General features: G+C 54.2%; 3 protein-coding genes across 6 annotated transcripts; 1 reads left to right on the top strand and 2 right to left on the bottom strand.

Moving 5' to 3' along the window:
• Positions 1–317: 317 nt before the first annotated feature.
• Positions 318–3,484, bottom strand: Krtcap2 (keratinocyte associated protein 2). The gene is made up of 4 exons (XM_090340831.1): positions 3,238–3,484; positions 3,068–3,131; positions 704–770; positions 318–473 (listed from the first exon to the last, which is right to left on the bottom strand). Exons 1-4 carry the CDS (start codon positions 3,328–3,330, stop codon positions 353–355), a joined length of 345 nt encoding a protein of 114 aa, XP_090196957.1. The 5' UTR covers positions 3,331–3,484; the 3' UTR covers positions 318–352.
• Positions 3,485–3,895: 411 nt separating this feature from the next.
• Positions 3,896–15,424, top strand: Trim46 (tripartite motif containing 46). 4 transcript variants are annotated; one of them, XM_090340827.1, is made up of 10 exons: positions 3,896–4,076; positions 5,766–6,027; positions 6,248–6,591; positions 7,337–7,480; positions 7,592–7,687; positions 10,139–10,392; positions 10,614–10,735; positions 11,764–12,066; positions 13,125–13,422; positions 14,303–15,424. In XM_090340827.1, exons 1-10 carry the CDS (start codon positions 3,957–3,959, stop codon positions 14,694–14,696), a joined length of 2,337 nt encoding a protein of 778 aa, XP_090196953.1. In that variant the 5' UTR covers positions 3,896–3,956; the 3' UTR covers positions 14,697–15,424. The 4 variants fall into 4 exon arrangements, with proteins under 4 accessions (XP_090196953.1, XP_090196954.1, XP_090196956.1 ...); XM_090340828.1 differs by lacking the exon at positions 3,896–4,076 and adding an exon at positions 4,321–4,467; XM_090340829.1 differs by lacking the exon at positions 3,896–4,076 and adding an exon at positions 5,007–5,058.
• Positions 15,425–16,309: 885 nt separating this feature from the next.
• On the bottom strand, positions 16,310–20,830 carry Muc1 (mucin 1, cell surface associated). Its single transcript, XM_090341628.1, has 7 exons — positions 20,724–20,830; positions 18,534–20,149; positions 18,378–18,430; positions 18,105–18,232; positions 17,870–17,991; positions 17,638–17,787; positions 16,310–16,694 (listed from the first exon to the last, which is right to left on the bottom strand). Exons 1-7 carry the CDS (start codon positions 20,779–20,781, stop codon positions 16,623–16,625), a joined length of 2,199 nt encoding a protein of 732 aa, XP_090197754.1. The 5' UTR covers positions 20,782–20,830; the 3' UTR covers positions 16,310–16,622.
• Positions 20,831–21,971: the final 1,141 nt, after the last annotated feature.

The raw sequence follows: 21,971 nt of genomic DNA, 5'->3' as shown, positions 1-21,971 counted from the left end.
ACAGCATAGGGGTAAAGACCTTTCCTTCTCTTAATCTTTGGTTTCGAAATAGATTCCAATTCTGACAGGCAAGTCTTGCTGCATGGCAGCCTTCACCCCTTCCCAAAGGTCAAGACTGTAGATCACTCATTTTCACAAACAAGTGTACTACAAATTGCCAGACACTGATAGGACTCAATCACTATTTGGCAAAAATGAAGCTTGGAAGAAGTCACACTATCCCCATGTTCTGAAAACAGTGTGTGTCTGTCTAAACATTCTGCAGACCCATGCAGGCACTGGCAGGGAAGCCCCATAACATATCACAACTCATAGAGTTACAAAGAAAATCAAGTTTATTGAACACTCAGGGTTAGTTTCTCTTCTTGCCCTTGCCGGTCACCTTGGCTGGTACAAGGACTGGAGCTGTTGCCTGGTACAGAGTAGAGGAGATCTTGTTGATGTAGTAGAGACCAACCATGGAGAAGATGAAGCTATAAGGTGAAGACAGAAAGATCATGGCATCAGCGGGCATGCTGTACTGTGACAAGGGCAGACATTAACATTGACAGGGGAAAAAAAATTCCAGGTTTAGGTTTAGAAATGGAAAGAACAGAGATAGAGGTATGTGGTGGTAATATAGTGAGAAGGTCTAGCACCATCACAATAGGACCTGGTGCCAAAACACAGTGTTGTACCCCTTACCCAGCTGCCAGGCACATACCAAGTGGTGACGCAGACTCGGTGAATGAGGCCAGATGCAAAAAGCGCCAACAGGAGGCAGAGGAGAACTAGGAAGGAAAGAAGGGACAAAGAAGGTCAGATGGACTGGGCAGTGTTGGCTTATGCCTGTAATTAATTCTAGCAACTTAGAAGGCTGATAGCTATTCAGTAGACTGAGACCTGAGGATCATAGTTCAAAGCCAGCCTGGACAGAAAAGTCCATGAAACCTCCAATAAACTAGTCAGCCAAAGCCAGAAGTAGCCCCATGGTTCAAGTGGTACAGCACTAACCTTGAACAAAAGACGCTCAGGGACAGGGTCTAGGACAGACTTCCTCCCCCTGCCCCCCCAAAAGTCAAATGCTTAGAATGGAAATACTGGGCATTTATTGGAGAAATATGGAGGCTTCTGAATCTTGGGGAGCCTGGCTGAAAGGGTGTGGCATGACAATAGCAGGAGTATTTCATGTTGCCTTCACTTCACAGTGCTAGGAACCTGGAGGTAGGTAATGTTACCAGCTCTGCCTCAGCTCTCACTTAACTTCCTGACCTTCCTCCCATAAAAAGGAAAAGGTAGTGTGGTGCATGTAGTTCTCAGCTATTCAGGAATCTGCGCCCAGGAATTGGAGAGGCAACCACCTTGGCTACATACTGATACCTTGTCTCAAAAGAAAAGGAAATAGCAGAGCCTTAAAAGCAAAGCTTGTTACCATTTAAGGAAACAAGTCAGCCAATGAGAATCAATTCCTTAGGGCTGGGAGTTTAACCTAGTGGCAGAGTGCTTGCCTAGCATGCAGGAAGACCCAGGTTCAATTCCTAGGTTACCGATGACATAGAAAAAGCCAAGCGGAAGTAGAGCTCTAGCCTTGAGAACCCAAGGACAGTGCTCAGGCCCTGAGTTCAAGCCAGGACTGGCAAGAGATAAAGAGAGAATCATTCATTAAGCTGGGTGACCAGTGATGGAGGCTGAGGATCCCTGGAAATGGATAAGGGTCCAGAGTGGATACATTTGTCTATTAGGGACAGGAATGTATCTTAGCACATATGGAATAGGCCAGGAAAAAAGATGAAAGGGCAGAAAGCAGGGTAAAACTAGCCCCACTAAGTGGGGAAGGCCAGAGAAAGCCAAGAGACAAGAGTGCACGTGTGTGTGTGTGTGTGTGTGTGTGTGTGTACAGGGGCTCATGCTCTTATTTTTCCATTCACAGCTGGCACTCTTTATCGCTTGAGCCACACTTCCATTCCAGCTTTTTGCTGTTTAACTGCAGAAAGGGTCTCTCAGACTTTTCTGCCCAAGTAGTCCTCAAATCTCAGCCTCTCAAGTAGCTGGGATTACAGGCATAAGCCCCTAGTACCCAGCTCTGACAACGGTTTCTTTCTGGAAATGAACACAGTACACATGGAAACAAAACCTAACAGAGAGAAGTCCTGGGACTGCTGGATAGAAAGGAACCTTGGAAGCCTGTAACAGGAACAACTGAAGAGCAAGACCTAAGGCAGGGCAAAGCAATGAAGTACATCTGCAATCACGTACATCTTTGTTTACTAGATAAAGGTTTCACTTCAGATTGCATCTGCTGTAAATAGTTGAGCATACGGCATTCCTTAGGTGATCTGGCTATGATGCCTAATTTGCTTTATGAACTTAATTTTCCATAAGTAATTACATCATCAATCCCCAATTATATGTGCAATTAAACAAGGATTATTCCAAACAGAAAACAATCCAGCAGTTATTCTAGCTTGGTCAGGAGTCTTGATGCCATAAAAATGTGTCTTTAATATTTATACTCTTCACAAGTCCCTTGAATAAATAGGAATCACTGGTGTTGAGTCAATTCACATCTCCTAGTGGGAACAAAGGATGAATATCAAGTAGAAATCCCCTTGAAAACTACCCTGAATGCCAGTCAGAAGATGCTTCTTGCTTTCAAGACCCTTATCATCCAGCTCTAATGTCTGGAGCTAGACAAGATATTAAACCCCAAAGTATCGTCCTCTTCTAACAATATTGGTATTTGTTTGCTTGTTTGCCGGTCCTGGGTCTTGAACTCAGGGCCTGGGTGCTGTCCCTGACCTTTTTTGGCTCAAAGTTACCACTTCTTTTGCTATTCTACCACTTGGGCCACAGCACCACCTTGGGCTTTTTCTGTTTATGAGGTACTGAGGAATCGAACCCAGGATCATGCATGCAAGGCAAGCACTCTACCACTAAGCTATACACACTTCCAGTCCTCTTCTCATGGTCTTGAACGTCTTCCTCCTTGATGACCTTTACCATCTAAGCATCTGGATATTCGGTGTCGTGCTTGGGGGTAGTTTGAGGAAGTAAGGATTCAAACACAAACCCCCACTTTTAAACTTACTCTCAGGGAAGATCTTTGCTTGGAATCCTTTGCCAAAGACCAGATTCTCCAGATTGTTGAAGGCCTAGGTGGAGCGGGTTAAGGGAAAAGGGCACGCACGCGGGGCAGAGCTGTGTGAGACAGGGAACCGGCCCCTGCACCCCCCTCCTGCCCCTCACCAGGGAGGATACAGTGAGGGAGAAGACGAAGAGGCCGGACCCCAGCAGGCCCCCCTGGATGGTGAGCCACTCGGTGGAGGCCAGCTGGCGGCTGTACATCTGCATCCCAGCGAAGAGCAGCAAGGACAGCAGCGAGGACAGCGCCAGGGAGGTGCCCGTACCCACCACTGGGGGAGAGGAGAGGGGGCCCCGAAGCCCGACCACGGCTAAGCACTCGGGGGACCACAGTGGCTCCCCTCAACTCTTCGCATCCCATTGCGAACCCCGCTCCCCGCCCCCACTGAAATCCCCAGCCCTGGACACCGCGATCCCTCCGGCCCGGTGGAAACGCCCGCTCCCAGGAACCTAGGACACGTCAGCCGGGCGGGGAGAGCTCGGGGCAGGCTAGCCCGCCACACGCGGACGCCCGCCCGCAGGCCCGGGGACCCCGCCGGCCTCGTTACCCATCATTCCCGGCTGTGGGTCCAATCCGCGCCTCGGGTCGAGCAAGAGGGGAACCGAACCGGGCGCGGCTGAACGTACGCATGCGTCGGCGCCCACGCAGCCTGGCTCCCCCCCCCCCCCGCCTCTTCCTCGTTCTCTGCGGCGCCTGGACGCAGCGCCCTCTGCCGGCCGGGAGGACGCGAGCACCCAAGAGCATCCTGGGCCACCGCCCTGGTCCCCAGCCTTGCCCGGGGGGCCAGAGCACCCGCTGCCCCCACCGCTGCACTCGTGTCTTCAGTCACTCGACCATGGCCGATGGCCTCCCTCCCACCTCTGACTCCACTGCCACGGATGGCATCTCTAGTGCACGTCTGCCCACTCCATGCTCATGGCTTCACCATCTCCCGTGGACTTGCTCAACCCCAAAGGTAGAGTGCCCACCCTGGAGTTCAGCTTCCCCCGACACTCGTCTCTCGTTTCATGAGTGGGAGGCGAGGAAAGTTCTGGTGGAAGGAAGGACTGGCTCTCCCCTCAAATACCGTCCATGTTGCCCACCCCCAGAACCACGTGGGGAGGAGAACTACTTCCCACCCCCTACCCCGACGGGCGCTGATCGAGGCTGGTCCCGGGAGCATGCGCAGTGACACTTCACCCCCACACCCCTCCCCACACCCCCACCGGGCTCCTGCATCGAGCCCAGGGTTCGCAGCAGCAGCCGGGATCGGGCACCCGGGGGCGGGTGGGCACCGTAGGGCCATGGCTGAGGGTGAGGATATGCAGACCTTCACTTCCATCATGGATGCACTGGTCCGCATCAGTGTGAGTTAAGCCGGGGTCGGGGGGCCGGGTGGGGGTGCGGAGGGGTCCCGGCGAGGCAGAAGCGTGACAGGTGGACGTCCAGGAGGAGGGCGGGCGGTGGACAGGGGCTTAGCGGAGGCAGAGGCCGGGGGGAGGGCGGTCCCGCGAGCGGCCGCGCGTGGGGAGCGCCGGAAAGGACCGTGTCTGCGGGCTGTGCCGGGAGAAGCTGCCCGGACGCCGCGGGTGGACTGGGGCAGCGGCCAGCAGTGCACCAAAGCTGGGGCTTGGAGGGGGAAGGAGCCGCGCTGTGAGAACCCGACATGTGCGAGCTTGAAGACAGTCCAAGAAAACCAGGGCGGGCAGGGGGTGGCGCGGAAGCCGCCCCGGGGCGCAGTTCCCAAATTGGACCCCTCTCCCGAGCCCCACCCCACCGCGCCCCCACTCCAGGCAGCGACCGTGCCTGCGGTTGTCACGGCAACCCGTGCCCGGCTCTCCCAGGGGCGGTGCCAACCCTGCTTCCCCCCCCCACTTCCTTCCCCCTCCCTCCCTGTCCCTCCCTCCTTTGTGTCAGCTGCGCCCCTGACCGGGATGGCTGCGAAGAGAGGGACCAAGGTGAGGCGTGGGGGTGGGGCATAGCCTGAGGACCCCCCGCCACCAAAACGGGGGGATACTTCCGGTGGGGAGGGGGGCGAGGAGGCGGGGCGCTTGTTTCTCCCCTGGTTTAGGCTAGGGCTGAGCGTGGAGCCGGGATGGGAGGGCCGGAGGGTAGAGGGCGGAGGGTCGTGGTCGACCTCGGAGGACTGGAAGGGGGGTGCAGAGGATGGGGGACGGCGACTGAGGAGGCCACGGGCCCGGTGGGGGCTGGAGGATGGAAAGCTAGGGGCGCCTGACTATGGGCGGAGTCACGCGTGGGGGGCGGCTGGGAGGCAGAACGCTGGGGAAGCGCGCCGGGGTCGCTCGGGCGGCAGCGCGGGCGGTGCCCTTGAGGTGCAGGCCAGGACAGCAGCCCAGACGTGCAGGGACGGGGCACAGGTGAGGCGGTCTGCGGGCCGGGCACCGCGGCAGCCGGAGATGGGGGCGGGGCTGGAAACCGCGCCGGGGGCGGGAGGCACCGGCTCCGCTCCTGATCTTCCTGTGGGACCTTCGGCTCTGCAGGAGGGAAATGAAGGCCTGGTGAACTAGACCCTGACCGGTCCTGGGCCGAGGCGTTAGGTAGCGTGTCTTGCCCCTCCCTGAAATCCCTTGAGTCCCTAAGAAACAGCTAGTTGAGATAGACCCAGGTGTCCAAGCTTTGACCCAGACTCTTGGTCCCTCCACAGACAAGCATGAAGAACATGGAGAAGGAACTGCTGTGCCCTGTGTGTCAAGAGATGTATAAGCAGCCATTGGTGTTGCCCTGTACCCACAATGTGTGCCAGGCCTGTGCCCGAGAGGTGTTGGGCCAGCAGGGCTATATAGGCCATGGTGGGGACCCCAGCTCGGAGCCTACCTCTCCTGCCTCCACCCCGTCCACCCGCAGCCCCCGCCTCTCCCGCAGAACTCTCCCCAAGCCAGATCGCTTGGACCGGCTGCTTAAGTCAGGTGGGACTGGAGCCTGTGGGGGTGGGGGTGGGAATGCAAGGTGGTCACCAAAAACATGGAAGGGGGTCACCACTGCTCAGGGGCATCTGTCTGGTTCTCTGGGGCTGAGTTCTGGCACAATTTTTTTTTTAAATCTTATTTTTTTAATTGAACAGATTTCACTCCCTCCCCCCAGCCAGCTGTAACTCTGACCTCCTTTGCCTCCTGGGTCCATCCACAGGCTTTGGGACATACCCCGGGCGGAAACGAGGTGCTCTGCACCCCCAGGTGATCATGTTTCCATGCCCAGCCTGCCAGGGTGATGTGGAGCTGGGGGAACGGGGCCTGGCAGGGCTTTTCCGGAACCTGACCCTAGAGCGTGTGGTGGAGCGGTATCGTCAGAGTGTGAGTGTGGGAGGTGCCGTCTTGTGCCAGCTGTGCAAGCCCCCACCCCTAGAGGCCACCAAGGGCTGCACAGAGTGTCGAGCCACCTTCTGCAATGAGTGCTTCAAGCTCTTCCACCCCTGGGGTACTCAGAAGGCCCAGCATGAGCCCACGTTACCCACCCTCTCCTTCCGCCCCAAGGTGAGTCAGCTCTTACAGGCCTGGGGAGGGTAGGGCATGGTGGTGATGAATGGGTGGGGGTGTTTGGAATGTCTTGTGGGCTTCTAAAAGGAGGTGGGCAGAGGTTAAGCTCCAGATCCTAAGCTTTCAGAGTACAAAGTCAATGGAAAAATCAACATCTCCGTACCTCCCAGTCTCAACTACTGCTTGGAGAAGATAGTATCTGCCTTGCAGTTTCCATACCTGCAGGGTTGATTGACAGAATCCCTGGAGATAACATTTGTTTGCTAAAAAGTGTTATCGGACCTGTAAGGGAGACAAAATGCCTGTAATCCCAGCCTTCCCAGCCAGGTGGATTGGAGTCTTTCCAGTGAAGCCAACCTGAGCTACGCCAAAAAACAAAAGTTTAGTATGTAACTATATACTAAATAATTTGTATGCATGATGCCATTCTAAGCACTGAGGCCAAAGGGACGAACAAGATGAGGTTAATTATAAACCACAGGCTTAGATTAATTATCACTTATTATTATTACTACACAACCCCTGAGGTAGATGAAGGGAGGAGTGTTGCTGGTGGACAGTGCCTGGAGACTACTGGAGAGGCCTATGTGTACCGCCAGGTGGCACTGTGGAGCACCACCAGCTGATGGTCCTTCCACTTGTACTTGACCAGGGGAGGGAGGGCACCCAACCATTCCACTAGTGGGTCAGAATCCTTACACACACTGTTGACTGCTGATCTCATTGTCTTTTGTGTTTCTAGGGCTTGATGTGCCCAGACCACAAGGAAGAGGTGACCCACTACTGTAAGACATGTCAACGGCTCGTATGCCAACTCTGCCGGGTACGGCGTACCCACAGCGGGCACAAGATCACGCCAGTGCTCAATGCCTACCAGGCCCTCAAGGTGAAGATCCCTACTCATTCAGCCCTGTGCTGACTCACACCCTCATGCCCCTTATCCTGACTGCTGGCCTACAGAGCCAGGCATGATGCCCACCTCTTTCTTCCCCCTAAGGACAAGCTGACAAAGAGCCTGACATACATCCTGGGAAACCAGGACACAGTACAGACCCAGATCTGTGAGCTGGAGGAGACCGTCAGGCACACTGAGGTGAGAGAGTGCATGGACTTGGCCCTGGGTCTCTTCCTGGGAGATGAGACAGGAAGGTGGTGGGTGGGCATACTTCCATCAACTTGCTGCCAACACTGGAAGCCCATAAGGGATGCACATGTGTGGGTGGCAGTTCTGGTTAAACTTGGTTCTCAGGAACACCAGTGCTCCAGGCTAGGCTATAGCTGGGACTGTGGTGGGGGCAGGGAAAGGATAGAACAGGTTGTTTGACATGGGGATGGGCTACGAGGGAGGCATAGTCACCAGTAGGCATTAGTTATGACAATCCAAGGGGACATTAGTGGCATGGCTTTCATCTAAATAAGTTACTTCTTAAGGTTAGGTTATAAAGTTAAGACAAAATATGTCCAACTGAAAAAGCCATGTGCTGATGGCCTACACCTGCAATCCTAGCTCCTTAAAAGGCTAAGATCTGAGGGTTGAGGTTCAAAGCCAGCCTAGGCAGGAAAGTCTGTGAAACTCTTATCTCCGATTAACTTCCAAAAAGCTGGAAATTGTTCTGGGGCTCAAAGTGTAGAGAACTAGCCCTGAGCACAAAAGATCAGGGGCAGTGCCCAAGCCCTGAGTTCAAGCCCCAGCACTAGGCCCCTCTCCCCACACAGATGCCCACGTGTGCGCATGCACAGGCGCACACACACACACACACATATTCAACTGGTGGCCTAGTGGTAGAGTGCTTGCCTAGCATGCACAAGGCCCTGGGTTCAATTTCTTGGTATCACATAACAGAGGAAAAAAAAGCCAAAAGTGGTGCTGTGGCTCAAGAGGTAAAATGTTGAGAAAGCCCAAGGACAGTGCCCAAGTCCTGATTCATGCCCTAGAACTGGTAAAAAAAAAAAAAAAAAAAAAAAAAAATCCAACTGCTAATGAAGCTGAAAGCACTTGAGAAAACTAACTTTAGAAAGGGCCTTTGGGCCAGGCATGGTGGTTCATGCCTGTAATCCTAGCTACTCAGGAGGCTAAGATCTAAGGATCAAGGTTCAAAGCCAACCCAAGCACAAACTGACCTGAGACTCTTATCTCCAATTAATCTTTAAAAAAAAAACAGGAAGTGGGGCTTGGCTCAAGGGTGGGGTGGTAGCCTTGAGCTGAAGAGCTCAGGGACAACTCCCAGGGCAAGTTCAAGCCCCATGACCCACAAAAGAAAGAAAGAAAGAAAGAAAGAAAGAAAGAAAGAAAGAAAGAAAGAAAGAAAGAAAGAAAGAAAGAAAGAAGAGAAAGAAAGGGCTTTTGGTCTATGTTCCTACTTGCAAAAGTTAGAAGGATTCTTGGGGGTTTGGGGGGTTGGGTGGGGGGAGGTGAGCTGTTCTTCATATACCATGACCTGAATAGCCTTGGTCACAGAAACTGGTAGCTAGAGCTTCAATGAACATGAACAAATAATCTATTTGCAGTGACCTTATTTTTCACTATCTTTTATTGTGCTTCCCCACTTATCTCTTAGTAACATCCCTAGAATTTTCTACCCTAGTCCAGATAGATACCGCTCTGTTCAGCCATTTCTTCACAACTGTATTGCTCTGGTGTTGGACATGTGCTTAGCTTGTTCACATGAGGCTCTGGGTTCCATTCCCAACATACTTTTCCAACTGCACCCTCCCAAATGGTAATTTTATCATTATCTAAAACATTTTAAAGCATCATACTTTTTTTTTTTGCCAGTCTTGGGGCTTGAACTCAGGGCCTGAGCACTGTCTTTGAGCGTTCTCAAAGCTAGTGCTCTACCATTTGAGCTATAGCACCACTTGCGGCTTTTTTCTATGTATGTGGTACCAAGGAATCAAAACTGGGTCTTCATCATGCTAAGCAAGCACTCTACCACCAGGCCATGCTCCCGGTCACTGGTCATTTCTTTTTTTTTTTGTTTTTGTTTTTGTTTTTTGTTTTTTTTTTTGCCAGTCCTGGGCTTGAGCTCAGGGCCTGAGCCCTGTCCTTGGACTTTCTCAAGGCTAGAGCTCTACCACTTGAGCCTCAACACCACTTCCAGCTTTTTTCTATATGTGGTACTGAGGAATCGAACCCGGGTCTTCATGCATGCTAGGCAAGCACTTTAACCACTAGGCCAAACTCCCGGCCCTGGTTATTTCTTTAAACTTCAATCTCATATAGATTCCCCCAAGTATATATAGAATTAATAAACCTTTCTTATGCATTAATTGAGTTCTTGAATCTAGCCCAAATGTGGGAAATAAAGACAGCATCATCCTTTACAGTTATGATAGGAGCGAGCATCCGGGAAGCTTAGCACAAATGGTCATGTGTTCAGCCCACCTGGGGTCCTGGTTTCTTGTCAGCTGTGAGACGGGTAGGATTGGCCAAGATCAATCCCTTGGATCCTAGCTTTCTAGTGGTATCCTAGGAAGGTGGCACAAACACTGCCTGCAAGAGGAAGATGAGTCACTCATTCTTTGGGTGTTGCTCCCTGGGCAGGTGAGTGGTCAGCAGGCAAAGGAAGAGGTGTCACAGCTGGTTCGGAGTCTGGGGGCTGTGTTGGAGGAGAAGCGAGCCTCTCTGCTTCAGGCCATTGAAGAGTGCCAACAGGAACGGCTTGCCCGGCTCAGTGCCCAGATCCAGGAACACCGGAGCCTGCTGGACGGCTCAGGTCTGGTGGGCTATGCCCAGGAAGTGCTTAAGGAAACAGACCAACCTTGTTTTGTGCAGGCAGCCAAGCAGCTGCACAACAGGTACCGAAGGGCATGGCACAGGGCAGTGTGGGTGTAGTCACCAGTTAAAGACTGTGTCTTAAGACCAAACTGTTATCCATTTGTTCCCAAGGAATAAGGAAGAGATTCCAGGCAGAGGCTGAGGCTCTAGGGGTAGACAAAAAGAAAAGAAAAGAAAAAGATCAAGGGAAGGATGACTGCCCGAGTGGCAGTGTCTGACCCTTTGCTGCTCTCCATCCTAGGATTGCCCGAGCCACTGAAGCCCTGCAAACATTCCGGCCAGCTGCCAGCTCCTCCTTCCGCCACTGCCAGCTGGATGTGGGGCGGGAGCTGAAGCTGCTGACAGAGCTTAACTTCCTGCGAGGTAAGGAGATGGCCAGGCCCATGCCCAACCAGAGCCTTCTTCCCTTCCTCCCCAGCAGCGGGCCCGGGGGGCAGTGCCCACCAGGGATCTCCTGGCCTCCTGCCTGGCCTGGCCAGCCAGTCCCCCACCCAGCCTGCCCCGCCACACCATCCTACCGCGCTCAGCGCTGCTTCTCCCTCTCTTTGTTTGTAGGCTGTGGCCACCGCGGACTCTGCTCCGGAGCACCCCAGGCAAGTCAGCGGCCCTGCCCCGGGGGCCCTGCCCCCCGCCGGGCCTCCCCACAACCCACCCTGCGCTCCCATACAGCTCAGCTCGGCCCGCCAGCCACTCATTGCTTCCTTCCGTCCTGCCCTAACCAGCTTTCTTGGGCCTCTCACCTGACCAGTGCCCTGTCTCTTCTGCCTTCTTGAGGCTCTTGCCTAGCCCTGGGCCCTTTTGACCTTTGGTCTTCATATGTCCCTTGCCCTCTGGACTTGCATTCTCTTGATCTCTACATCCTGCACTGCTGGCAAGCTTGCTTTTCCTCCAGCCTCCTCATTTTCTGTCTTGCTCATTATGGCCCCTTCTTCCTAATCCTGCTCCCCCTCCTTCCTGCTCAGGGCCCTTTTGCCTGGGTTTTCAGTGGCCTTTGCCTGCCTCACCCTGGGGCTCCTCGAACCTCATCGAATCTATGCAGGAAAGACCATACCCTCTCCCCCTACCAGACCCTCTCTGGTGTGACATTCTCATTTGACTGAGATGGAAACTGAGGCCCAGAATGGGGGAGTGACTTACCCCAGGCCAGAGTGAAGTAGTGGTAGCCAAGCCAGCACACAGCCTTTTCATACCCGTAGAGCATTCTCTTACCTCCTCCTCTGGGCCCAGCTCTGCCTACCCAGTGCCCAGTGCTCAGATGGGTCCTTTTGCCAACTCCCTCACCCACACTCACCCCCCGGCTCCCGCTGCTTCCCCTCTCCTGCCTGCCCCTACCCTCCCGTGCTAGGCCAGTGGCCAGGCCCTGACTGATCCCTTGCTGTTTCTTCCAACAGTACCTGAGGCACCTGTCATTGACACCCAGCGTACCTTTGCCTACGATCAGATCTTCTTGTGCTGGCGGCTGCCCCCCCACTCACCACCTGCCTGGCACTACACAGTTGAGTTCCGGCGCACGGATGTGCCTGCACAGCCTGGCCCTACCCGTTGGCAGCGGCGGGAGGAGGTGAGGGGCACCAGTGCCCTGCTGGAGAACCCTGACACAGGCTCCGTGTATGTGCTGCGAGTCCGTGGCTGCAACAAGGCTGGCTACGGCGAGTACAGTGAAGATGTGCACCTGCATACGCCCCCCGCACCTGGTGAGTGAGCAGGCGTGTGGGCACAGCGCGGCAGGTGCAGGCATTCATGGATGGGTGAGAATGGCAGGCAAGTGGGCACTGGAAAAGTGCTTTAATGCAGTGCACTACATGCACTGGCTCAGGAGCCTAAACTGCAGAGTTTTCTTGGACAGCAGTATAGTTGTTATGAGAATTAAACTATCACGGGACTGAGAATGTGGCTTAGTGGTAGAGTGTTTGCCTAGCATGCGTGAAGCCCTGGGTTCAATTCCTCAGCACCATATACACAGAAAAAGCCAGAAGTACAACTGTGGCTCTAATGGGAGAGTACTAGCCTTGAGCACAGAGAGGCTCAAGGACAGAGCCCAGGCCCTGAGTTCAAGCCCTGGGATTGGCAAAAAAAAAAAAAAAAAAAAAAAATTAAACTATCATGAGATAATAACACACGTAAAAGACTTAGCAGGAAAGTCAGTGATAGTCGTATATTCTTATAATTCTAGTAGGACTCAGGAGACTGAAGCAGGAGGATCATGAATTTGAGGCCAGCTTGGTCTACATAACAATATCCTGACTGAAACAATAATAACACTTACCAGTTTAGGGCTCATAGTAAAGGGTCAGTAAAGGTTAGCGAAGTGGCACGCTAGAGAATTCTTACACTCTGGGTTGGGGGTATGATAGAGGAAAGTTACCCCTCAAGGGGCAGAAGAGAAGTAGGGGTTGGTGTGGGGAGGGTGGTAGTGGGCGGATCAGCAGGTGGAGCAGGACAGCAGTGGACACTGTTCATAGGGTCAACCATAGGAGGGCTGAAGGAAGCATGCCATTCCACCAGGTCTGGGATACTGGCTTTTGTGCCATTAGTCTTCACTAACGCTCTTCATGTGGTGCCATGCTCATTTGGCATGCCCCTTTCTTCCTTCATCATGCCTCCTACTTTTACTTGTCCAGAATTTCTGTTCTCCAGAGCCCCTTGCACATTCTTGGTCACTGAGCCCCTCCAAAATCTCCCAGTGTCTTGTGTGAACACCTCACTGTCCCTGAAATCCATCCTTCTGTTTGAACCCCTCCTCCCCTTCCAGTCCTGCACTTCTTCCTCGATGGCCGCTGGGGTGCCAGCCGAGAACGGCTGGCCATCAGCAAGGACCAGCGAGCAGTGCGGAGTGTTCCAGGGCTGCCCCTGCTGCTGGCTGCTGAGAGGCTTCTGACCGGCTGTCACCTGAGTGTGGACGTGGTCTTGGGCGATGTGGCTGTGACCCAGGGCCGCAGCTACTGGGCCTGTGCTGTAGACCCTGCCTCCTACTTGGTCAAGGTGGGCGTCGGGCTGGAGAGCAAGCTTCAGGAAAGCTTCCAGGGTGCCCCCGATGTGATCAGCCCCAGGTCAGGCCCCTCTGGAAGGGATGGGGTTTGGGGATCCTGCATGGGAGTTGGGAGCAGGGCATGGCAAAAGTAACACATGCTGTGGGGGTGAGGCTGGGGTGGGGACCAAGAGGTCTTTGAATATTGGTTTTCAGAGTGCAGAGTTAGGGAAATGGATGACAGAAGACAAAATCATTACCTATTCCTTCCATCTGTCACTCAAGACCTGTTTCCAAGCTCCCTTTGTCCTTTCTCCTAGCACCCCATTTCCAGCCTCCTCCATGAAATTTGTCCTAGTTGACATCTCCTTCACCCACATCTTTTTGCAACACCCTAAAATTCTCCCTTTAAATAGCTCATCTCCAAAACCTTCCTTACTCACCCCTGTCCCATTTAACACCTTCCCACATGTGCTGTTCTCCCTGAACCCTTTCTCCCCACCATTCTGTACCCCATTCCTCCTTATCAGTAATGCCCACTCGTAGCCTCCCTTCATCCCTCTGACACCTCCACACCAATCCACTCTTGCCTCTCCTAATGCCTTTCTGTGCCCATCATAATCACCAGTCCTTCCTTCTTTTCCAACGTCTCCAGTCCCTAACATGATCCCAACACTGCCCTGGCTCCATGAGCACTTCACATGTCTTCAGTGTGATGCATCAGTGCTTCGTCTTTCCTTTGCCCACAGCACTGCCCCTGCCAGCCTGCCTTCCCTTCAGTAGCCCCTTCCTCTAACCATAGCCTAAGCCTTCTCCTCACTGTGTGTTCCCTCAATCCAAAGTTGATCCTTGCAACCTCCTATTCCCCAACATTCCATCCTCCTAACATCTCAGCTCCCTGCATCCCTCACTCTCATATGCCACTCCCCCAACATCCTGCTACCCAATGCCCACCTTCACAGGTATGACCCAGACAGCGGGCATGACAGCGGTGCTGAGGATGCTACAGTTGAGGCATCGCCACCCTTTGCTTTCCTAACCATCGGCATGGGCAAGATCCTACTAGGATCCGGAGCAAGCTCAAATGCAGGGCTGACTGGGCGGGATGGCCCGGCAGCCAGCTGCACTGTGCCCCTGCCACCCCGACTGGGCATCTGCTTGGACTATGAGAGGGGCCGAGTTTCCTTTCTGGATGCTGTGTCTTTCCGAGGGCTCCTGGAGTGCCCCCTGGACTGCTCAGGGCCCGTCTGCCCTGCCTTCTGCTTCATTGGGGGTGGCGCAGTACAGCTACAGGAGCCTGTGGGCACCAAGCCGGAGAGGAAGGTTACCATCGGGGGCTTTGCCAAGCTGGACTGATCTTTTTAGATTCTGTCTCTAGACTTGGGGTCTCACCGGGCACTGCCCACCCCAAGCTTCCTGGCACTGGGTTGTTCCCCAGGCAGCTTCTCCCTGAAACTCTTCCAAATATGTGGTCCTGCTCTGCCCCCTCAGTCTGTGTCTTCCCAGGATTTTTGCTTACTAAGAGGCTCTCATCTGCTCACTGCTGAATGTCCTCCATTCCCTCCATTGCCTGTTAGGTCAGGCCCCCATGCTTCATGCCATGCCCTGCCCTTGGCACCATTCCCAGCCCACAGAGAGCCCCTTTCCCAATCCCTGTCCTGTGCCCCTGGGGCTGATTGGGAGGCATGGCACCTGAAACACTGGTCTTGATTATCAGCTCTGTCTTTTGCCTTGCCAAGGTCCCTTGTCCCATTGATGCTGAATTATAGCATTGGGGCAGGCAGGCTTTGGGCCTCCCTAGTAAGGGGGAAGGACCCCCATCCTGCTTTATTTATTTGGGTCCTCATACCCCTGGCCGCATGTCCTCTGTGTCCCTCTTCTCCCTTTTGCATGCGTTACCTGTCCTGTACCCATGCCAACGTGCCAAGTCTCCCTTGGGGACTCAGCTTGAGGCGAGGTGTCTCCATTGGATTGGGCCAGGCCAGGCCTCTGATGCTGCTGCCGCCTCCTTGTGGCAGCCACCACCGGGTCTGTGTTCAGCAACAGCTGTACTTTTCATGGTTTATAAACAATAAACTGTGATGCCAGGCACATGTCTGCCTTTCCTGAGTGTGACCATTCTTTGTAGTTTATGTAGACTGTGGGGAGAGTAAGAGTTTCAGGGTGCCCTGCTGCGTGTAGGGGGGGGAAGGGAGTGCCAGGTGGGTCTGGGCACCTGAGGGAGGAGGGCTGCCAGTCAGGTACTCCTAGCTTCCTGCCACGCCTGTACCAGGCCCAGGTCACAACACACCATAGCCGCCAGGGTGCGCAGCATTCGGGCTGCTGGCATCAGGTCCTAGACGGGGTGTCCAGAGGGCATCAGGGCCCTGGGGGAATGTGGTTGAAGGCTTGGGCACAGTGCCTGGGCCCAAAGGGTTCAGGGAACCAGAACCACTTCCCCATTCTCATGGTGCCAGGGAGCCCACCCCAGAAGCAGTCCGTGGGAGGGGAGGAGTCAGGCAGCGAGTCAGGGCCCTGTGCCAACAACCCGGATCTGACCCAGCCTCCACTTATCGCAGCAGTGTTGACTCTGCTGCTATCTGTTGCCTAAGGATTTATTTCACACCCAAACAGCTAAGAATAGAACCAGCCAGAGAGGGGGGCTAGGACTAGCCTGAGTGAAACCCAGACCCATGAGGAGGGGTAAAGGAAAGAACTTCAGGCACACAAGCGGAGCTGTCTAGCCAGTGCACTGGAGCAGACCTAGGTTTGGCCTAGGTTTCATTTCCTTCTTCCGTATGTGCCAGCAGGGATGGGGGAGAGGTGACTCCTGAGTTCTCAGGCAGGCCACCTCTTGTCCACTCTGGCTCTGAAAATGAGACTGTCCCTCCTTGACACGTTCCCTTCCTTCCTTTAGGCCCCTCACAGGCTCGTGGGGATTAGCCCCTCCTGACCACGGGCTGCAAATGAAGGATCACACATTAGCAGCATAAGAGGAGAGACAACATTTTATTCAGCCATGTTTGATTCCCATCTCAAGGCTTTCTAGGCCAGTCCTCTTGGGAGCCACCAGGGGTCCCCACACTGTCCCAGGAATGTCCCCCCTGGGGCAGGGCTGGGCTTCACTGGGCTAAAATGGGTTAAGGATTTAAGCAAGCGTCTTCTGGAGGAGGCTGTTTTGTTAAGCAGTCCACCAGAATTCCCAGCTCACCAGCCCAGGTCCGAATGGATAAGAGTTTCTGGCAGTGAGGAACCTGAGGTAGGGGACCAGCACTGCTGACTCTCGAGTGGGCAAACTGGCCCCTACAAGTTGGCAGAAGTGGCTGACACTGCTGGGTTTGTGTAAGAGAGGCCGCCACCATTCCCTGCAGAAACCTGAGTGGAGAAAAAAGAGATTTGTGAGGCGAGGTAGAAGCTACCTGCTACGGTCCATGGCTGGGATAGGTACAGAGGCCTCCCCAGCTCTCAGCGGGTTAATTCAAGGAGAGCACCTGCTGGGCCCCAGAGCAACCAGGTGACTGTAAACAGTCACCTCCCCCTCCTCTATACTCCCTCTCCTAAGTGCCCCTCCTGCCCCCTTTTCCCTCCATTCTTGGCAACTCCAGCCCTAGGGTATGATGGGGTGTGTGTGTGTGTGTGTGTGTGTGCGCGCGCGCGCGCTCACATGCTCGGAAGCGCGTGCATGTGTGTAAAGCTGAGAGGGAGAAATTCCCCTAAGAGGAAGAAAGGGCAAGAAAAGGAAACTCTTGTCTCCTCCCCCTACCAGTGGCTTTCCAGTTCCAGGTGGCCAAAGTAATTATTTACCAGGTCATGTAGAAAAAAACCAAGAGAGAAAATGGGAGGGATCCTCTCTTCCTAGAGGCTCCCAAACCCCTTCTACCAGGAATCCCCCGGCTTGAGGAGACTTCCTCTCTCTCAGCGCCCCTCAGACCTTACTCTGCCCCACACCGAGCTGAGTGTAGGTACAGGTGTTCAGTCATTGCTTGTGACTTGGCAGGGAAGGGTTCCCGGAGTACAGATCCACACCCATTTTTGCCTGTGGGCCATTCTAATGAGCATGGCCTCAGTGCTGGTGCCAGTTCAGTCACAATTATTACGGATAGGCCATGATCTTTTGGGCTGGTAGTGAAGACATTTTTGAGGGGGTCCCCTCCCCAGGACTGTCATCCAAAACTTTTTTTTTTTTTGACTGCCACCCCATCTTTGCAGGCCCTCCCTCCCTCACCTCTTCCAAGTTCTTTGGACTTTTCAAGTACTCCTCCAGTTTCTTTGCCAAGCTAAGCCCCTACCCCTACCCCCTGCCTGTGGGTAGCCTTACCTCTTCATAGGGGCTGCGTTTCGTATTGCCAGGGGCTACATAACGCCCATGGGTGTGGTAAGTGGGATATTCACTCATGGGATGGTAGGTGTCTTGGGCTGGAAAGATGTCCAGATGCCCATAGTTCTTTCTCCGGCACTGAAGCATGGCCTGGGGGGACAGGAAGTTATGGTGGGCCATGTGATTCCTTTTACCAGAGGCATTCTGGTAAAAACCAGAACTGAGCACTTACCAGGGCAAGGAGGTAGATGATGGCTAGTGCGACCAAAACACAGACCAGAACCAACAGGGCAATGCCCCAGCCTGGTACACCAGACTGAGACTGAGCAGAGGAAGGAGCCTGCACTTCACTTGCTAAAAGAAAAAGCAGTGGTCAAGGTCTCCAAATGGAGGTGGCCCTCTCCCAACCCGTGCTGGAGGAGAGGGCTCTCTGTGACACTGGACTGCAGCTGGGGATGTAGCCTCACCGCTGACTTTTGAGATGACCAGATTATAGTTGGTATCATTGTAATGCTGAACCTGTGACTTCAGCTCCTCAGCATTGACGGTACCCTCCCGGAAGACCAGAGTCGATTCCACCACTACCGATCCTTGCCTGGTCAGAAGAAATGAGCAACTTAGTCACAGGTTCGTTTCTGGCTCAGCATTCTCCTTGCCCCCCATCATAGGGGCACCCCAGTCCCTCTCCACAATCATGACCATACCCACTCTCACATCCAGAGTCCTCACTACAACTATACCTGAACTTGATATCAAAGAGGCCCAGAAAATCTTGTTTAAAAATCTGCAAAAACTGGGGTGAAAGAGAAAGGATTTAGACTTGATATAAAGGATTTGGGCCTTTGTCGAAGGCTACTTTTTTAAGAAAGCATAGCAGAAGAAATGTAGATACTCACCATTCCAGAAATGTTTCCCTTCAGCTCTTGATAATAGTTGGTTTTAGGATCTTCCAGAGAAGAGTTAAAATTGTGGTTTACAATATAAAAAGACAGGAAGAAGAGGGAGACCTCAACAGATGACTGGGGAGAATTCTGACTGGTGGAGACAAGAGGAGATACTGTGCTACTGGCAACAGTGATGCTGCTAGCACTGGCAGGGGTGGTAGGGGTAGCAGACGTCTGGCTAGAGGTTGAAGACTGAGTACTCTTGCCAACAGGGGCTGTAGTAGCAGTAACAGAGGTGCCAGCCTGGACTGAAGTGGTGGCCAAGTGTGATATAGAGCTTGTGGTTGGAGTTGGGGTGCCAGTATGGATGATGGTGGTGGTGTAGATGGCTGGTGTAGCGCTGGTGGTTGGAGCTGCTGTGCCATTGTGAACGGTGGTGTCAGAGGCTGGTTTAGCGCGAGTGGTTGGATTTGAGGTGCCAGTGTGGACGGTGGTGGCGGTGGCAGAAGCTGGTGTAGTAGTGGTGGTGGTGTTGGCAGAAACTGGTGTAACGCTGGTGGTGGTGATGGCAAAAGCTGGGGTAGCACTGGTGGTGGTGATGGCAGAAGCTTGTGTAGCACTGGTGGTGGTGTTGGCAGAAGCTGGTGTAGCGCTGGTGGTTGGAGTTGGGGTGCCACTGTGGATGGTGGTGGTGGTGGTGTCAGAGGCTGCTATAGCACTGATGGTGGTGGTGGCAGAGGCTAGTGTGGTGCTAGTGGTTGGAGTTGGGGTGCCAGTAGCTGGTATAGCGCTGGTGGTTGGAGTTGGGGTGCCACTGTGGACGGAGGTGATGGTGGTGGTGTCAGAAGCTGGTGTAGCGGTGGTGGTTGGAGTTGGAGTGCCACTGTGGACGGTGGTGGTGGTGTCAGAGGCTGATATAGCACTGGTGGTTGGAGTTGGGGTACCACTATAGATAGTGGTAGTGGTGTCAGAGGCTGATGTAGCTCTGGTGGTTGGAGTTGAGGTGCCACTGTGGACGGTGGTGGTGGTGTCAGAGGCTGATGCAGCGCTGGTGGTTGGAGTTGAGGTGCCACTGTGGACGGTGGTGGTATCAGAAGCTGGTGTAGCGCTGGTGGTTGGAGTTGAGGTGTCACTGTGGACGGTGGTGGTGGTATCAGAAGCTGGTGTAGCGCTGGTGGTTGGAGTTGAGGTGCCACTGTGGACGGTGGTGGTGGTGTCAGAGGCTGGTGTAGCGCTGGTGGTTGGAGCTGGGGTACCACTATAGATGGTGGTAGTGGTGTCAGAAGCCGGTGTAGCGCTGGTGGTTGGAGTTGAGGTGCCACTGTGGACGGTGGTGGTTGTGTCAGAAGCTGGTGTAGCGCTGGTGGTTGGAGTTGAGGTGTCACTGTGGACGGTGGTGGTGGTGTCAGAGGCTGATGCAGCGCTGGTAGTTGGAGTTGGGGTGCCACTGCGGAGGGTGGTGGTATCAGAAGCTGGTGTAGCGCTGGTGGTTGGAGTTGAGGTGTCACTGTGGACGGTGGTGGTGGTGTCAGAGGCTGGTGTAGCGCTGGTGGTTGGAGTTGGGGTGCCACTGTGGACGGTGGTGGTGGCAAAGGTTGAATTTCCTAGGACAACACTTTTCTTCTGGCCTGGAATGACAGCAGAGCCTGAAGCAGGGCTGAGGGTGGGAAGTAAACTGCAAATCACACGCACAGCATTTCTCTCCGTAGGGCTGGACACTTAGTTTCACTGGATAGCCAGAGTCTTTTTCTGTTCTGGCTAATGCCAGACGTTGTAAGAACTATTGGGTTGGAGTGTACATCAGAGCAAGAGAAAAAAATACAATTTCTGGCAAGAAGTATCAGGAGGAATGGAGACTGGCATTATCAGGCAGCCCCTGAGTCTCCCTTCTCAATAGACCCCCCCACACACACTTCCCACTCTCCACTGCTCCTGGAAGGCCCAGTCTCACTACTAAGACTTACCTCTCCTGCCTCCCTTTCCTCTAGACTCCTCTTTAGGGCATTTGCCTACCATGGCTCCTACTGTCTCAGGGGCGGCCTTTCCTCAGCCTGTATTTAGCCTTTCCATTCTGGCCCACACGAGGCCATCCCTGCCTGAAATTTCTGAGTCTTGTGCCGCCATCTGCCAGGAAGGAAAACCCACAGAAAGGCCAGGGAGACCACAGGAGAGGGCAGTTCCCTTCCCACTAGTACACCTCACCTGTGGAAAGCACTAATAGCAGCAGGAAGACGAAAGGGGCCTGGATGCCCCGAGCCATGGTGGTAGTGAACTGGTGAACTGGTGGGGAGGGGCCCGGCGGACTCAAGCAGGAGCAGAGAATGAGGTAGAGCTGGGCTGGCGCCTGCTGCTTTATACCGGTCTCCCCCCCACCCCCTCCCGCCCTAGGCACAGCAGGAGCAGGTGACAGGTGACAAAACTCCACCCCCCCTCCTGTACCTCCTCCCTTTTTCCTCCTCCTCCCCAAGTAGGGTACTTGGGCTCCAATCCCTCAACCTATGACAACCTGTTTGTTTTCCAACTGACCTCCCCCTTTTACCAACCACTCCCTGACAACCTGAGGTTGGGGGGCGGGTAGTCCAGGCCCCCAGCTATGGGGCACCCACGAAGGTCAGCAAAGGGAGCAGAAAACAGGCTGGGTCAAGGCCCTGGACAGCAGCCAGGAAGCCCATCCCTACACACACAAACCCCCACTCCACTTCCCTACTCTCCTCCAACCCCACTTTCGGAGCTGGAAGAAATAAGAGGACTTAATAAGGAGTGGACTGGGCACTAGTTTTGGACTCTCTCCCTACACCCCCCCACTTCCCGGAACAGCCCCACCCTTCTCACTGCTCCCTGCCCCAGTTCCACGTGTGTTTCTACCCTGAAACCCACATCCTCGTTCTGGCTGGACTTTCCAGAAGCCTGAGTTCCCTCCTTGGCCTTCTCTTTCAGAAAGGAGTTGAGGGGAAATTTCCACTTAGAGGACGAAACCTGGGCTCCGAGGAACCCTAAGGTCCTTCTTCGCAACCCTTCACCTCCGTGGCCGCCAGCAGGCACAGCTGCCCCTCGGTTCCTGCCCTCTAGTGGCCACCAGGAGTCTCAGGGACCGACCCTCCAGGGTCGAGGGGGGCTGCCTCCCCGGGGAGTGGAGAGGAGGTGGGGCCGCGTAGCCCCAGCAGGGTCAAAGGTCCTGCGGAGGTTGGACCCCGGGGAGAAGAACAATGCTCTGGGAAGGAGAAGGAGGACGGCCGAGCACAATGGAGGGGCTGGGAACAGTAGGAGGGAGCCTGCGGAGCTTAGGTGGTGTCCGGAGGAAATGGTTCTAAGTGGGTGGGGTCCTGAGGAATGTGGAAGGGGCCGCGAGGTGTGAGGGAGAGGACGCTGGAATGTGGGGGGATGGGATGGGTGAAAGGAGGATAGTCGGTGGGACTGCCCAGTAAGATCTGGGTGGCCCAGAACGTTTAG

Source organism: Megascapheus bottae, chromosome 10, assembly GCF_031878675.1.
Source record: "Megascapheus bottae isolate mThoBot1 chromosome 10, mThoBot2.hap1, whole genome shotgun sequence".
Lineage (NCBI taxonomy): Eukaryota > Metazoa > Chordata > Mammalia > Rodentia > Geomyidae > Megascapheus > Megascapheus bottae.
The sequence above is the reverse complement of the archived record's forward strand: the minus strand, read 5'-3'. Positions and strand labels throughout refer to the sequence as shown.

What these genes read in the sequence shown, in the direction of transcription:
- Krtcap2 (XM_090340831.1), bottom strand. Translation starts at nt 3,330, where the DNA reads ATGCAGATGTACAGCCGCCAGCTGGCCTCCACCGAGTGGCTCACCATC. An exon ending in TCTTCGTCTTCTCCCTCACT is followed by an intron (nt 3,132 to 3,237) that starts GTATCCTCCCTG and finishes CGCTCCACCTAG; the next exon opens with GCCTTCAACAATCTGGAGAA. An exon ending in AGCAAAGATCTTCCCTGAGA is followed by an intron (nt 771 to 3,067) that starts GTAAGTTTAAAA and finishes TTTCCTTCCTAG; the next exon opens with TTCTCCTCTGCCTCCTGTTG.
- Muc1 (XM_090341628.1), bottom strand. Translation starts at nt 20,781, where the DNA reads ATGGCTCGGGGCATCCAGGCCCCTTTCGTCTTCCTGCTGCTATTAGTG. An exon ending in CTCTTTGATATCAAGTTCAG is followed by an intron (nt 18,233 to 18,377) that starts GTATAGTTGTAG and finishes TCTTCTGACCAG; the next exon opens with GCAAGGATCGGTAGTGGTGG. An exon ending in AACGCAGCCCCTATGAAGAG is followed by an intron (nt 16,695 to 17,637) that starts GTAAGGCTACCC and finishes TTCTCCACTCAG; the next exon opens with GTTTCTGCAGGGAATGGTGG.
- Trim46 (XM_090340827.1), top strand. Translation starts at nt 3,957, where the DNA reads ATGGCCGATGGCCTCCCTCCCACCTCTGACTCCACTGCCACGGATGGC. An exon ending in AGACCGTCAGGCACACTGAG is followed by an intron (nt 7,688 to 10,138) that starts GTGAGAGAGTGC and finishes CTCCCTGGGCAG; the next exon opens with GTGAGTGGTCAGCAGGCAAA. An exon ending in GCATACGCCCCCCGCACCTG is followed by an intron (nt 12,067 to 13,124) that starts GTGAGTGAGCAG and finishes CTCCCCTTCCAG; the next exon opens with TCCTGCACTTCTTCCTCGAT.